At 49.6% G+C, this 15,906-nt stretch overlaps 1 protein-coding gene across 7 annotated transcripts in view; it reads left to right on the top strand.

Moving 5' to 3' along the window:
* DYM (dymeclin) overlaps positions 1-13,009 on the top strand; it is a 350,029-nt gene extending 337,020 nt beyond the window's left edge. For 3 of the 7 annotated variants that reach the window (XM_042962563.1, XM_042962565.1, XM_042962564.1), the window contains exons 17-18: positions 8,279-8,371; positions 12,607-13,009. In XM_042962563.1, the coding sequence (XP_042818497.1) occupies positions 8,279-8,371; positions 12,607-12,756 (243 nt within the window). In that variant the 3' untranslated portion in view covers positions 12,757-13,009. Of the gene's footprint in view, positions 1-8,278; positions 8,372-9,089; positions 9,132-10,012; positions 10,136-12,606 lie in introns of those variants that run through there. The other 4 variants (XM_015536853.2, XM_042962567.1, XM_042962561.1 and 1 more) reach the window with 3 other exon arrangements.
* Positions 13,010-15,906: the final 2,897 nt, after the last annotated feature.

Raw genomic sequence — 15,906 nt, 5'->3', positions numbered from 1 at the left:
TTGGCCTTGTTCCTCCCTCCCCATCACTCACGCCCTGGCCGGTCTGGGGGGTGGGGACCGGGGTGAGGGGTGGCTGCCTACTTGCCTGTAGCAGGGCCAGCACCGGCACGACCCCTGGCCTGGCGCCGGGGCCACTGTTAACCAGACTCGTCTGCCGCCCGTGGCCGCTGTGTTCATTTTGCGTGTGCCCTCGCAGGTATTTCTTGGAACCCTGGAAGGAACCCTTTCTTCATTCAGCCTTTCTGTTCTTCAGCTCATCATACCCTTTGCCTTCCCATTCTCACTGCAGGGACACCTTTGTCCAAGGAGGGGAATTAAAATTATGCACACTTTGTTGGGGGGGGGGGGGGGCTGTGCATCTTGGCCCTGAGCTGTTAAGAGGCTAGCTGTGAGCAGGATCCTGCACGCACAATCTGTTTGGAACATCAAACCAAGAAGAGTGTGGATTGGCCAGAGCTCCAGACACTTAGTATTCCGAATCTGTGCCCCATTAACATGGTCATCTTTGCAGATAAACAGCGATAGCATAAAAGCAGTTAAATATTCGTGAAATGATTGCATGCTAGTGAAGCTAGGCAGCTCCTAGCGAAATTTAGACCCACTGGACTGTCTTGAAGCACCATTTTCCACCAGCCTCTCCCATATTTTTTATTGCCAGTCGCCTTCCCTTCGTTCTCAGGCTCCATGCCATTGGTTCCAAGCCTCTGTGTCTGGGGCCCAGCCTAGCCAGTGCCCCCAAATACTGATTTCTTGTTAGATCTCTGCCACATTTTAGCCCTGAGGATCACTGTTGTTGTAAGGCCTCAGTTTCCCCGTGTTCTGAATGAAGGAGCTGTGTGGACGGTGTCTACATCTTTCCAACTCCAGCACTCAGGGGCGCCTTAGCAGTCTGTGGTCTCAGTCCCCCCAGGTCCTGAGACCCTGTACTCCCACATACTGCTCCTCCTCCCAAACTGAAATTCTCATAGCTCCGGTCACTCTTTCCCTTCGGCCTCCCCGAATCAAGGGATATTTGGCGCCCAAGAATTTGCATTTGAACAAGTGCCTACCCAGGTGGGACTGGTGCTGCTGCTCTGTGGCTCTCATTTCCCGACCGGGACTTTTGGCGGGGGACACGGGCTGGGTCCCTGTAGTTCGTTGGGAGAATGTTACACACACGTACACACCACCATCATCACTGCTGCCCCTACCAGTCATCTTAATGAACTTCACTGTGTCTCTTACCTCCGTCACCAGCCCTCCCCAGTGCCTGAAGAATCCAGGAAAAATAACATACAATTCAGACTCCGACCCTGTCCACCGTTAGCGCCCCGCCCCCCCCCACCTACCCCCATGCTTCTTTGCCCCCCCCCAGCCCCTGAACCCACTCTTCATTCCTGCCCTGCTCGTCCCTGCCTCCGACGGCCTCCTCGCCTCTTCTCCACGTGTTCTTGCAGCCGGGGTCTCACCGCCTCCATGAAGACTGTCCCACACGTGACAGGCTTAACAGACCTCTCCCTGCTGGAAACTCTTCAGTAGCTCACTTTCCGTATCATTCTTCTTGGTATTTAGCAACGAAGTGCTGTTTCAGTGCTCGGTTTGTGCGTTTATATTTCGTCCCCTTACTAGGTTACCGGGCCCTCCAGAACAGGAACTCTGCTTTATACTCACCATGCCTCACAGGGTTTCCCACGGAAGAGGCTGCTTAGTTGATGAGGATGCAGTGAGGACGAGGGGAGGAAGAAGTGTGGTGGCTCCCGGAGCCACGGCGTCCTTCGTACAACGCAGCACGTGACGGAAATATGGGCTTTGGTTCTTTCACGTGCTGGTGTATCGTTTGAAATCTTTACACCTGAAATTTTCAAAATTCAAACTCTTGAAAGCTTGACCCTTAACCACGTTTTTGAACTATAAAATAAGATGTATCCTATATTCCCTGGATATTTTGTACAGGCCTTTGGGTTAGTTCTCCTGTGATGATAACAGGTATAAATTCTAAATTATATGCATCTGTGATGGTCCAGATTGGAAGGAGAGCTGTTCCACCATTCAGTTCTCTCAGCTGTACAGTTGAGTATAGGGTAGGGTAGGTTCCGCCTTTATTTTTCTCTTCTTGGTCCCAGTTCTCAATCACAGCTCTAGCTAGGGTTCTTCTTATTCCCCCTTCCTCCCCGACCTGCCCAACTTCCCACTTCGCTCTGTCTTCGCTTCTTCCCGTTCAGGTTTCCCTAGAGAAAAGTTAATGAACGGCTTTGATTAGTTCTTTTTTTTTAGTAAGATTTTTTTTTTAATGTTTGTTGATTTTCGAGAGAGAGAGAGAGAGAGAGAGAGACAGAGAGCATGAGCGGGGGAGGGGCAGAGAGAGAGGGAGACAGAATCCGAAGCAGGCTCCAGGCTCCGAGCTGTCGCCACAGAGCCCGATGCGGAGCTCGAACTCATGGACCTTGAAACCATGACCTGAGCCAAAGTCAGACGCTTAACAGACGGAGCCACCCAGGCGCCCCTTGATTAGTTCTTTCTGAAGCATTCATTGCTTATCTCCTGTCTTGAGGTGTTCAACCAATTGAACATTCACAACTGATAGCCATTTGACAAATGGGAAGGACACACTAAGGTGATATCTTACAGTGTGATACATAACACCAAATCAGGTTTTTGGCTCACTTAATAGTATGTTTACTGACTTCAAGGAGATAAAAACACAACTAATTTATCAGTAGCTTTTTTTTTTTTTTTAATTTTGGGGAAGTATCAGCTGCTTTCCCAAAGAGAAGCCTGAGTTTGAAGGCATTTGGGGCTGAAGTAATGTTATTAGTATATTAGGTTTATTACATCAATCCAGTAGCCACTTAATGTGAATTCCAGTTGACGTGGTGTACCTTATGACTATTAAGGATTTCTGTTGTTTTATTTGTACCTTCTTTTTAAAAGGGTAGGAGAAGGGTGCCTGGGTGGCTCCTTGGTTAAGCATCCGACTTCGGTTCCAGTCATGATCTCACGGTTCGTGAGTTCGAGCCCTCATCGGGCTCTGTGCTGACAGCGTGGGGCCTGGAGCCTACTTGAGTTCTGTCTCTCCCTCTCTCTCTGCCCCTCCCCTGCTCCTGCTCACACTCTGTCTCTCTCTCTCTCTCTCAAAAGTAAATAAACATTTAAAAATTTTATAAAAGGGTAAGAGTATGTGGGAGGGGGGTGTTCAGTCCCTTCTGGTGGTGACATTCCATGATTCCATGAGTTCTTAGCATTAAGGCTCAGGAATGTAATATGGATTTTTCTAACTGACCTAGACCTGTTTTTTTTTAAGCTAGGGGACCCCCCCCCCATCTTCTAGATAGCTTTACCTCACATTTACCTGGTTTTGGAACTTCACAGACATAATGGTCCTTGAATGAAATCTGAGACTCAACTTCATACTAAATTCTGCTTTTTGGCACATACTAGTATTAGGAATCATTTACAGCTCTCTGCTTCTGTTTCCTTTCCTCTAGATTTCCTGATACCCTTTGTTAGTCCTAATGACTGTGCAGAAGTAAACAAATCTCATTTTGTGTTTTTCATTCACTCACAGCACACGTTGGAATAACCGTGGGGCCAAGACCGTTGACAGGAAGTCACAGGTGTGGCTCACCCACCCAAGGATCACGCTTGGGTCACTGGGCAGTACGGCCATAAGAAGGACTGAAACTGAATTTTAGGTTCTAAAATGCTTGCCATTAGAACCATGGCTTTTAAGTAGGGTTTTCTCCGACCGGATTGAGGAAAACATCATTGGTTTAGCAACCACAGGCTTCTCACATAACACTTGGAATAGATTGTTCTTTCCATAAGCAGAGGGGGAAAATCCTCCTACCTATAATGGGTACATGGGAATGTAGATTATCAGAGGCTAGTTTTAACTTCTTGCTAAAGAATAATGAAGGCGTGACTTTTTTAAATGTTTTATTTATTTTTGAGAGAGAGAGAGAGAGCGTGAGGGAGAATGTGAGCAGGGGAGGGGCAGTGAGAGAGTGGAACAGAGGATCCAAAACGGGCTCTGTGCTAAGAGCAGACAGCCCGATGCGGGACTCAAACTCACGAACCAGGAGATCATGACTTGAGCCAAAGTCGGACGCTTAACCGACTAAGCCACCCAAGCACCCCAAAGGCATGACTTTTCTAAGAATGGGTGATGTCCCTTACAGCCTTGGAAAACTAGCACATTTGCTTATAACTTCAATCCTAAGAATGTTCAAAGAAATTAACTCTTAAGAAATTAGAGATAACTCTTCCAAGGTGTCTCAGGTGGAATTGTCTTTCCAGATAGCTCTTTGACATATTGTAGCAAAGTCTGTGTTCTCACCTGACATGATCGCCCGCACTCCCCCTCACCAGTGGCACACCAGTCTGGGCTGAAGTGTGCCAGGGAAGCCTCCTGCCTGCCTTTGTCCCATGTATTCCACATGTCATCCACACGTAACTCCCAGCGTGGACCTTTCAGACTCTACGAGGATTCTTGTTTTGCCAGAATTTGTCTAAACATGATTCAGAATCTTTCTCCGGATCTGTATCTCTCACTCCCCTAGTTCACATATTAATCTCAAAAAAAGAAAACAGTGCAAAGAAAGGTTATCACTGATATAGCACTTAGGGCTTAAGTGTTAATTTGAGGGCATCTGGCCATACCATAATCTGGACAAGAATAAACCGTAAAGGACTGATTAAAAATAGAATTTGTCTCCATTTACATATTATGCACCAGTCTAGTCCATGACTATAACTGATATACAAAGAGTTCCCCATTTTCCATAATTAGATAGATTCTGAAATATAAAATAGGGCATTAATCGTGTATGTCAACAGTATCCATTATCCACGAGCTGGATTTTTCTACCGGCAAGAATCGGACGCGGCAGAATGGTGGCAGGCAAGGAGTGTGGCAATCTGAGAAGTAAACGAATCTGTTAGCTTTGAAGTATTGCCCCCCAGACCCCAGTGAGTCAGCTCATTGGCTTCTCAAAGTGACACGGGCTTAATTTGGCTCACTTTGCTCCCAATAAATTGAGACACTTATTCCACTAACTCACCTAGTGTGCCATACTCGATCTTCCAAACTCTCCCCCGCCCCCGCTCCCCAACTGAGAACTGGGTTTTTCCGCAAACAGCAGTTTGTACACATTTGTTCATTTATTCCTTCCTTCATTTATTCGGCAGACAGCTCTTAGAGCCCTGGCAGTATTCTCAGCACTGGGGGACACAGCAGTGGAAAAATAAGAATCTCTGCCCTCCTGGAGCTCGTATTCTACTTAAAATTGCATCTAATGGTAGTAGATTTATTTTCTGGGATCTCACTCTCCTGGCCAGCTAGCCGGGCCCTATCCAAACTGAGGAGCCCCTGCAGGGGGATAATTCCTGCCACCACCCACTCGCCCAAAAGCCTGCTTCCAACAAAAGGAGTTCTGCCAGTAAGTGCTCCCCTTTGGCCCTCTGTCGCCCACCCTGGAATCAAAACGTCCTCCTCCTCCCAGCCTCCTGAACTGGAATTGATCTGCCTTAGAAACAGGTGCACTGACTCAATAATGCAGGTCAGTCTTCTTGACTAGTTTATACATTTAGCAATCCAGACCGCTGCCTCAAAGCTAATGACCGTTAAATTACAAATATCAGTCCCCAACCTGTTCTCTCACCAAATGAATGGACTCGTCATCCCGGCCCTCAAGGCCAACCTCCCTGTCTCCACCCCCCGTCTTCCCAACACCATGGCGGCTGGCCTCAGGGCCCGTGCGCTGGCCCCACGCTTCTTGCCAGGCCCAGGGGTGTGCTCTTGGCTCATGAGGGTCTCTCCACGTGCAGTGCCGGTTCCCTGTCCCCAGCCCTGTCCCTGCAGGTTAGAACCCATCTGTCGGGGCCTTTCTCCAACTTTTGCAACAACAGGAGAGCCTGTCCATCCATCCTTCTCCTTTGTGCCACTGCACTAGCCCTCAGAGAGGGAGAAATTCAAAACTAAAGATACCTTTCTTTCTGTGATCCCCTTAACCTGGGTCTGTAAGAGAAGAGTCTAACCAGGGATATTTGCTCAGGCTTCGCACTCAAGCGAGTTTCAGATTCTGGCCGATGACGTGATGGTAAGTTTATGGGGAGCTCATCACCAGGTTGGGTTCAACTTTCTACTCTCCATCTATGTTTCCTAAAGTTTTTTGACCACTCATTGGTCACAGAAGCTGTGTCACTTGCACAGGTAACAAGACAAGACATTGTCCTGAGCGAGGGGTGGCTGGTCACCCCACCCAAGCTGCCAGGACAGGTGCCTACTCACCCATCACCCTCTTCCTAGGTCGTAACTTAACTTCCCAGAGAGTCCCCCCTCCTGGCCAGCCAGACTGCTCCCACCTACGCAATGTATTGTGACTGTCTTCTGAACCACCCTCATCATGGAGTTCTTAATTTCAGCTTTGTATTTCATAATTTCTAACTTTTAAGAAGTAGCCCTTTATAATTTTCTATGTTTTGAATTCAGTTTTTCATCGATTTTGCAATTCACACAAGCTAGAACTCCACATTCAGTGTTGCTGTCATTCATAGACCAGGGCCCGTCTTTTTGTCAGTTAAGTAACAATACTGGTTGATAACGTTTGTAACTCATTCTACTACACACAGAAGAGACTGCAGTCCAGGCTTGTGCAGATGGTAATTTAGCTGAATACAGATGCTTCAAGTGTCTGTTCCTTATTTCTCTTGGAGTTTGCTTTCTGAGCCCATCTAACATCTCCCGACCCCAGTGTTAGCCAGATGGACCAAGAAGGGAACCCTCCTGGGGCACTGTCCTTCCATATTCCGTGCTGCCCTCTGTTCTTATCCCTCTCGAGTTATACCCTCTGTTAGCGGAACATCCATTATTTCTCTTTCCTTCCTCGACAACCTCAAGCACAGCACATTGTATGCAGCTGGTGCTTAACCAGCATTTAACTTAAGGCCCCGTCACTGAAGGTGGCAATGTTGCACAGCCATAGCATATGAGGGTAAGAAGGGGAGGGAAGCTGGATAACCCTTCCCAAACGCACCCCCAGACAAAAACGTTGTCTGTGAATGCTTTTACCTTGCTGTCTTGCAACAGGATCTTGAAACCAGTTTGCTTTCCACGTGCACAGAACCTGCCCGCCGCAGACACTTACGTGTGGCGCTAACGGGAACCCACCTCCTCCCTCCTAACCCCCACCCCCCCGCCAGCAGTGATGGGTGCCTTGCGACTGACCATCACCTTTCACTCGTCTCTTCAGAGGCTAAATGTGGGCTTTCCAAGAACTCTCTTTAACGTGCTGTGTAGCTATTTGAGTTTAAGCTGTACTAAATTTCTGGAGCCGTGCCAGGTGCTTGCTAGAGTTTCTGGTGCTATCTATATAATCTGTAGGGGGAAGGGGGAAAACTCCATTGAACTTTCGTGGTAATAAAAATTATTGTAGTTGAGCCCTGTGTCTGCTCACTGAACTTCCTGTGGGTTTTCACCAAATCACATGACTGACAGCAAAAAGGCTTTTGGTCTTTAAAGCTTTCGGTCTGCTTGTTATACGCAAGTCTCAATCACCAAATCAGACCTTTGCTTTGTCTCTGGGCTGGGCGTCCGGATGTCCCACTGTGGTGGGTTGATTCACTGGAGCTGATAAAAACATTCCAGCCAAACTTGAGAGTCTAGCATTACCTCTGGCTCCAAAAATCAAAACAACCGGATTGTTGTAAGTAGCTTTGGATTGAGACCAAGCTCCAAGCTTTTTGAGAGATGGGTTTTCTCTCCTTATTGAGCTGAATCACAGGACAACTGTCTCAGAAAGAACGGGGCAAGAGCCTAGGCCCAAGGTGAACAGCACCCTGCCCTCTGCTAGCCTGTTCCAGAAGGTTCTTGCCATAACTATCAAGTCAAAGCCCCCGTGTCCCCAGAATGCCTCCTGTGCTTTCCCAGAGTTTTAGCAGTCCTCAGGCACATCCACCCGGCAGCCTCTGGCTAGAGCCTGGCGTGGGGGGGGCCTGAGAAGTCCAAGAGGAGATGCGGTTAGAGAGCGTGTGGACAGACGTCAGAGCTGGGAAGGCCTGGCAGGGCCCAAGAAGCCCAGTCAGAATGAAGACACTCGAGTGAGGAAGTTGGACTTCCCTCAGCCATCACAGGATGGCATTATTGTTCTCCACAGGCTTGAAAAGGAACATAAAGAATGATTTTTTTTCTAGGTTGTTGATCTGACATTCAGACTATGACATTTCTTGGACTGAATCCTGACAAAATGTGTCCCCGGTGTCATTAGTGCTAAATAAAACCTTTTGTCTTTCTTTTCCTTAGCTCTCAAGACTTCTAAGACACACTAGAGGAGCACATATTTTTGAGAATGTCTATTTAAATCTCCAACCATGTTGGCTCTCTGTAGTGAGACAGGTAAATTTGAGAGGGGATCAAATTAAATGCAGCTTGCGCACGGCTTGTTATACAGAGGCTGCATTCACATTCAATCAGGTTGACTGAATAGTGTTTCCAAAACTCTGTTATAATTTCTGTCTATTATTTCACCCCTTTAAAATGTTCCCAGTACACGGCCTTAAAAACAACTCGTTGCAAAAAAAAAAAAAAAAAAAAGGTAGCTCTTTACCTCGTGCTTTCAAATGTGTGTAGCCAGTTTTAGGGAACATGCTCTTTTTTTTTTTTTTTTTCCTGCTATTATGACTTATCCTCCGTTCTGAACCTTTTTAAAAAAGTGCCGGGGAAAAGTTCTGAGCAAAGAACCCCCAAAATAGCACCTCACGGCCTACGTGTCCCTTCGAGGAGAGAGGAGCCCGTAGTGTCCATTCGGGGGCGAGCGTGGGTGCTGCCCATGGTGTTCAGGGTCTGCCGGTAATAGAAGTGCGTTCATGCTGTTCCGTCCGTGCTTGCTCTTCACCTCTCCTGTGTCCAGTGGCACACCCTCGGACGACGATGACTTAGGCGTCCGGTCCGTGGCCTTCACGAGCCAGCACGGGCAGGGGCTGTGCCTGAACCTCCACCCCCTGAGCCACAAGCTCTGAAGCCACAAGAGCAGCTCGGCCACAGCCTCGTGCTTGTCTTTGTGTTAAGCATTTGGGAGGCTTAGCCTTTAAAGCCCTCTATTGTCAACCCACAGAACAGCCCGGGACCGTTAGATATTTAGCCCGTCCCCAAGACCGCCACCAGCTCATCAGATTTGTCCCAGCCCTGTGAAGGAGACAAGATGGTCGAAATCAAAATCTCACGGTAAACTTTTATGTTGTAAGAGTCTGGGTGAGGATGTGAGATTTGTCCCAGGTCACCCAGCTACTGCGGCTGGACTTTGAGCTCTGAGTTGCCAGGATTATGCACGTCTTGCTCAGCTAGACTTTTAGTACTGTGCTCATGACGCAGTAGGCTCTCGGTACATATTTGCCGAATGAAAGAATCAGCGCCTTTCAGGTGCTTTTTCTGGGTACTTCCAAGATTTAATGAGTGGCTCAACGTGAAGTGTTAGAATGGGCCCGCCCTACGATAGGTGATCAGTTACGTTAGCCGTAGCCTCAGAATTGATGATGCTTTTACGGAGAACTTCTATAGAAATAACCATCGGTCAGCTTGAAGAAAAACTTCGTAATAAAATACATGCCCGGTATTGACAGATAAACTTGACACCATTTTATATACTGTCTTCCGTATGTTATTATGTACTGTATTTTAGATGTTCTTGCCACTCTGGGTATCCTCCCTTGTTGAGACTCTGTGTACTCCATCTACTCCAGAACGAGATGGGTTGTTGTTTCGACATAAACTTGAGCCACAGCGAAAACCAGGCATTTTCAGCTCTGTTTGATCAGGTGGTGGGAAGGATAGTCGCGGGGCCGCCGCATGATCGAAGGACAGGCTTGGACTCATCACTGTTTCTAACTGAAGAGTCATCAGAATCCCCCAAAATCGTGAGGGCAGGTGAACCTCGTGCCAGCCACTCAGCGACTCTTGCCTAAGTGTCTTTAATTAAGCTGGAAGGAGTTCTTAGAAAAGCATTTGGTTTTCTGGTTTTCTTTCCCATTTTCCCCTCAGAGATGCAGAGAGCAGCCTCACGCAAATGGCCTCACATCCCTTCCTGACGCCTTCATAGGAAAAACCCCAGTATGTCCCCGGATGGAGAAAAGGTTTCACATCTTTTAGTCACTTCTGTTTCTAACAACAACAAGTGCATCGTATTGGTGACATTACTACTTAGAAATGTAGGATGTTGTTATTTCCAGCGGGAAGAGGGAATGTGGGGGCTCTGAGCTTTCCAGACCACCACCCTGTACCCGCCCCTCCCCGGCCCCTCTCTTCTCTCCGGGTCAGTGGGAGAGGTTTTCTCAAGTTTGAGGCCATTCTGAGAACTAGGATTTTCATCCTTATTGTTAGGGGGTAAATTTCCTCTTCAAACACAACCCCTCATTCTTTCTTGATTAGGACATCACTGTGGTTTGGTAATTTTCGAAGGACCAGTAGTGTGCCGGGTTCTGTTCCATGCAGTGAAAGAGCACGGAACTACCGCTGAGGGGTTCTGCGGAGCCTCGGAGAGTTGAATTCCGGGACAAAGCACTAGGGTGGCCTCAACTCTGTGTCCGTTTTCACACAGACTTTCCCACCCAGTCAGACCTACACCGCCCCACGGGCTGGGTGACTCAGAACCGGCTCAGCCTCCAGGCCCCACTTGGGCTTCCATTAGTGGGGTTGTCTGGGTCGCCTCCATCAAGGCCTCGTGGCGACCACAGCATGCGCTCGGTCGCACAAATGCAGGTTTTTCACGAGAAAGAACAGCACTGTGTTGCAGCCTATAAGACACCTGCTTCCGTGACAGAGACTTATTGCCACCTCCGAGGACTCTGTTCCCTCCGACCTGAGAACCCCGGGCCAGGCCGGAAGCAGCACAGAGCGTGTGAGGAGCTTCAGCAAGGGTGCCAAGGGCCCAGGCCCCCCAGCTGCTGAGCGGTTTTGGTGCACCCAGAGAATGCGGGCCCAGAGTGGGAGAGGCTCAGGGGGACTTCGGGAGCAGACAGCAAGGGGATGGCACACCAGGGGGCCCCGCTGAATGCCAGTCACCTCAGGAAGTGCTGGCATTCATCCACTTCCCTTAGCTGACCAGACTTCGTCAGCCAGACTGCCCGGGGGAGCCAGGGTGGGAGGAGGAACTGTCGCCTACGGCGTCACAGTCACCAGCATTGCCGTCGGCACACTCCGAGACTTTCAGCCTCCACTGACGGTAACGAAGAACCGATTCGCAACACTCCCGGTCTGAAAAGGCTGGGGTTCTCATTAAACCACAGTAGTTCTGCAAAGGCCTCTAAAGTATGGGGTACGTCGAGCGTGAGGGAGGCTGTAGGGGTAGGTATGCTGGTGCTAGAGTTCGGGCCACTGATAAATCCCATTTGTGTATATTCTGTATTTACATAACGCCTTTGGAGCTGTGGAGTAGAGTTGGTTTTCATTAAAGCTGTAACAGATGGGACCGGGCTCTGTGTGGTATGTTGAAGTAACATCCGTGACCAGGGTGACCCCCTTTCAGGAATTCCTATACACGTTTTCAAGATTTAACTCAGAACTCACCTTGCCAGAAGCATTTCCTGCTTACTCTGCCCTTCTCTCATCTTGCTGGAAGGCCGAGGATCCGGCACTTAGGTGTTGAGTCTCAGTTATTGCAAATGCTGCTTTCAAATCCCTACAACTCGGTAGGTGGATGGGTGGGTGCCTGGGTGGTTATCCTGCCCGCCCCCCCTCCTCCACCTTAGTTTAGGCCTGTTTGCCTCTCTCCCCCCGCCCCCGCCCTGGGCCAGGCCTATCTCCGCCTCTGCCAGGTGCCCTCCATTCTCCACACGGTGATCGGAGGCATCCCTGCACAGAGGCCTTCTCGCCAAGCCCCCTTCTCAGACCCATCAGAGGCTTCCAGGACACCCGGGGGCCTCGAGACCAGCAGCCCCTCAGGCTGCTGGAATGAGAACCACTTCCTCTGCCCTGGCACGGGTAGAATTAGAGAACCTAAAGGCCAAATCCTGGTGAGGCGCTACAGGCCGAGTGCTTGCTTACCAGCCGGGTCCCCTGGCTACGTGCACAGAGTCAGACCTGGGCGATTCCGGAGCCTCAGTGAGGAATCCCCCAGCCTCCCTCCATGAGGCCGCAGCCCTCACCATGGGCCCCAGGAGAAGGCCAAGGCCAAGCCGTTGGGAGCAGCTGCCGCCCCGGAACCGGCCCGGCCTTCCACTGTGGACACGTGCCTGCCCCCACAGGCTCAGGAGTCACGAGGGAGAGCGCTCAGCCCTGAAAGCAAAGTCTCTCAAGAAGAGCCAGCCCTCAGCCTGTGCGGCAGCTGGTCTCTCCTTGAGCCCTCTGTCAGCCCAGTCTGACTTTTGTCCTCCCGCCTCTTCCCCTGTTCGGGTCCCTGCTCCGCTCGGCAGATGGACATTAGCGGACAGGTACTGACAGGGTGACGTGTCTTTCCTGTGGGTAATTCGCATCTTCTCAGGAGTCATCTGGAAACTGGCCCGTAAAGCCCCTAGAGCTCTCGGGGCCCGTGACCAGTTAGGGAGGCGGGCTCCCTGCATAGCACAGTACCACTGAGACACTGCCGCTGCTTTTGCACGGAACTGGAACATTATAAAATCGTCTCGTTTTTGTTGCAGAAATTTCCAGAACTGAAATTCAAGTATGTGGAAGAGGAGCAGCCCGAGGAGTTCTTTATCCCCTACGTCTGGTCTCTGGTCTACAACTCAGCGGTAGGCCTCTATTGGAACCCACAGGACATTCAGCTCTTCACAATGGACTCCGACTGAGGGCAGGACACCGCGTCCCCCCCTCGCCTCCCTCCAGCCAAGCAGCCCTTCTAACTATTTTCTCTCTGGGGAACGGAAGTAGACAGATTGCCCGGTGTATCTTCCGTCAAAGAGGATCACCCGAGCGTGTTTCCCTTTCACGCTTGGATTTGGAGAATTGGTGCCCAGTTGGCAATAGATCACTCAGCTTAGATTGTAGTGCAGAAAAATGGGGAGGGGGGTACCCGACAATAATAAATGCAAAAACCTGCTATTCCACACGCAATTTTATTTCTAAACCAAAAATCTAGAGCTTTTCCAGGAACCTGATGCCTTAGGCATATAACACTTCACCAGTATATACTGTGGGTTTTTTCTGTTTCGGGTTGTTGTTTTTGTTTTCGCACGTTCAAGATTTTTGTTTTGGGTGCGTGTGTTTGCGTGTGTGGGTGCGCACGCGTGCGTGCTTCTTTCAACATTAAGAAATACCTGAAAAGATGACAAGACAGGAATTAATGAGGACATGAAGTCACATGTGTGAGGGGTTGCCTTTCAGAGGGCCCATGATTTAATAAACACTATGGCCGGGCAGTTGGATAGAAGCCTTTAGATCAGATCCCCTGCATCTTTCTCAAAGAAAGAAATGGCTCCTTCTCATGAAGTTCAGATTAGCTTTTCTGTGGATTTGGCCTCTGAGCTGTAGCTGAATTAAATTGGAGTCTAGCACAAATTAAGTTAATCTACTCCGTATTAATCATTGGGAAAAGAAAAGTTTCATTTTGAAAGCAATCTTTTTTCTTCAACCAGACTAATAGGAGAAAAGGAGACCAATTTGATTAATACAGTACTCTACATGAGATGAAAAACATGTTTTTCTCTTCATTTCTGACTTTGCTTAAACCCTTTTGGACCCTGAGTTGGAGGAAGAAGCTTCTAGCCGCAGGCACTGAGGGCGGAGTGGAATGGTCCTTGTGAGGCCCGGTCTGAGCCCACGACCACCCTCTCACAGAGCGTGGCAGTTCCGTGAGGCGGAAATTTCAGTTCTGGAATGAGGAGCCTCATTTCCATTCTCAGAGACACGAAAAGAATTTGCTTTTCTCAGTAGAAAGCACACGGTCCCAGATGAGACCAAGCACCCAGTTTCAATCTGCTGTTGCCTAGTCTGTATGAGGAACGAGATCCTCTCCTGTCCCTCTGTTCCCCGGGCTGGAGACCAGAGTCATTTTGGTCCGTCATGATGTGAGAGGGTCTGAGAGGAGCCATCTCCAGTCACACGAAGCTCTGGAAAGGTCAGAAACACACCAGCACATCAGTGCACACCTGTGTGGCTTCCACCCGTGAGAAGCTTGGGCTGCTCCCTCCCTTCAGGGGCTTTGCGGCCCACCAGGCCGTTTCCTTGTCGTCAGGACGATGCTGGAGCCGAAGCTCCCTGAGGCTGACTGACTGACGAAGGGCCGTCACTCGTGGCTAGACCCAGGAGGCAGGTGCAGTTTGCCCGTTGTCTCCTCAGGCCTTGCTCCGTTCAGGCCTCTTAACTGTCTCCACAAATGGCAGGAGACCCTCGTGGATCTCACTTACCATCCCGCGGACAGGGCCTCAGCCCAGCAGATGAGGCACGTTAACAGCTCCTGCTCGGTCCAGCCCAGTGGGAGAGGTGGTTTGAAGGTGGAAGGATCAACCCTCACATTCTGAACAATTATCGTTTTAGGTAGCAACATTTCCCCCCCCCCCACAGGGAGGGGAGACCCAGCTGGAATTTGTTTCCAAAGCATGTTGATTTGCCTCCTTTTCCTTTAAACCAAAACACAGAATTTTAAAAGGGTCCCGGGGAGCAAGTGAACCTCTGGTGGGACCGTGGACCTGTCCTTGGAGGCCGAGGGCTGGGCAGTGCCGTGGGGTTGTCACCATGCTGCAGGACCATCCGTTCTTGTGGCAGGAGGAAATAGCGTCCCCCAAAAGTCAGTCAGGGAGCCCTTGATTGAGGGGATCCTGCAGTGCCCCCTCCTGAGGGCCGCCTGGCTCACCGAGGTGCCTCCAAAGCCCCATTCTCAGCAGGTTCCTCTCCCCCACCCCCCCTTAATTAACCAAACAGTGGGAGTGCTCACTGGCCTCAAAACCCGTCCGTGGCTACGGCCTCACGCCGTACATGAGCACATGCTCCCAGACACCAGTGCAGCCCTGCCTCAGCTCTGGAAACCCACCAGGAGTCTCTTCCTGATTTTTGTGAAAGATTTACTACAACAATAAATTTAACTGATAACCTTGAGTTAACGCTTGCATTAATTTGCTTAGAAATCTGTTTTCCACAAAGTAAAACTGTGTAGAATGAGGCAGCAGAGGACCGTCGCGTGTTTGGATGAGAGTTAGCCTCTGATTTTACCCAAGATACGGAACTGTTACTACACTGTGTCATAAACCAAGAGTTCTGCCACGATGCTTCTTCTGGAAAGCACGGGACCCTCTCAATATCACCTTCCCTCTCAAGAGCTGAAGGCCATGTGCAAAAAAGCTTCAAAATGGTGCCTCTGATTCCCATAGTCACCCATCCGGCCTGGTGCTGGCAGATCTGTGAACAACAGCCTTGTAGTGTTGGCCCCACGGGGCGGCCATCATTCACCTGCAGACAGGAGCAGGGGTGTGAAAGATCTCAAGGACAAAGACCAAGAAAGGAAAGACTGAGAAGGTCCCCGAGGTGAAGCACAGGAAGGACACTGCTCTGGAAGGAAATCACAGGAGCTGGGGAGGAGGAAGGTGGAGAGAGGAAAGAACATAGGACCAGCATCAGTCCGAACACTCGGCAACTTCCTGAAGCTTGCTGAGGTAAAGAGAGAGAAGTTCAGTGGAGTGGGGGATACTTCCACCGAATTTCTGAATCTCTTTAGGCAACATACTGCCCTTAGGTTCTGGTGAGCCAGGGTTTTGCCTTAGGCATTAAATCTCTCTGTGTAACTGAGTCACTCTGTGCTCCTTTCCAGAGTCATAAAGTAGAATTGTGCTACTTGCTCATACTTTATAGGCTTGGGTTTGTAAGGTCAACCCTTTGGGTCTCTTAATTCCCTCCCAGGCACCCTGCCTGCAATTTCAGTAGTTGCCAGCTGATATTAGGGACTGATCCTTGGGCTTTCTGATGTTAAATTCAGGGCTATTCCAGTGCCCTACATTGCCTTCAGG

Source organism: Panthera tigris, chromosome D3 (genome assembly GCF_018350195.1).
Source record: "Panthera tigris isolate Pti1 chromosome D3, P.tigris_Pti1_mat1.1, whole genome shotgun sequence".
Classification (NCBI taxonomy): Eukaryota; Metazoa; Chordata; class Mammalia; order Carnivora; family Felidae; genus Panthera; species Panthera tigris.
Note: the sequence above shows the minus strand (reverse complement) of the source record. Positions and strands in the feature narration are given on the sequence as shown.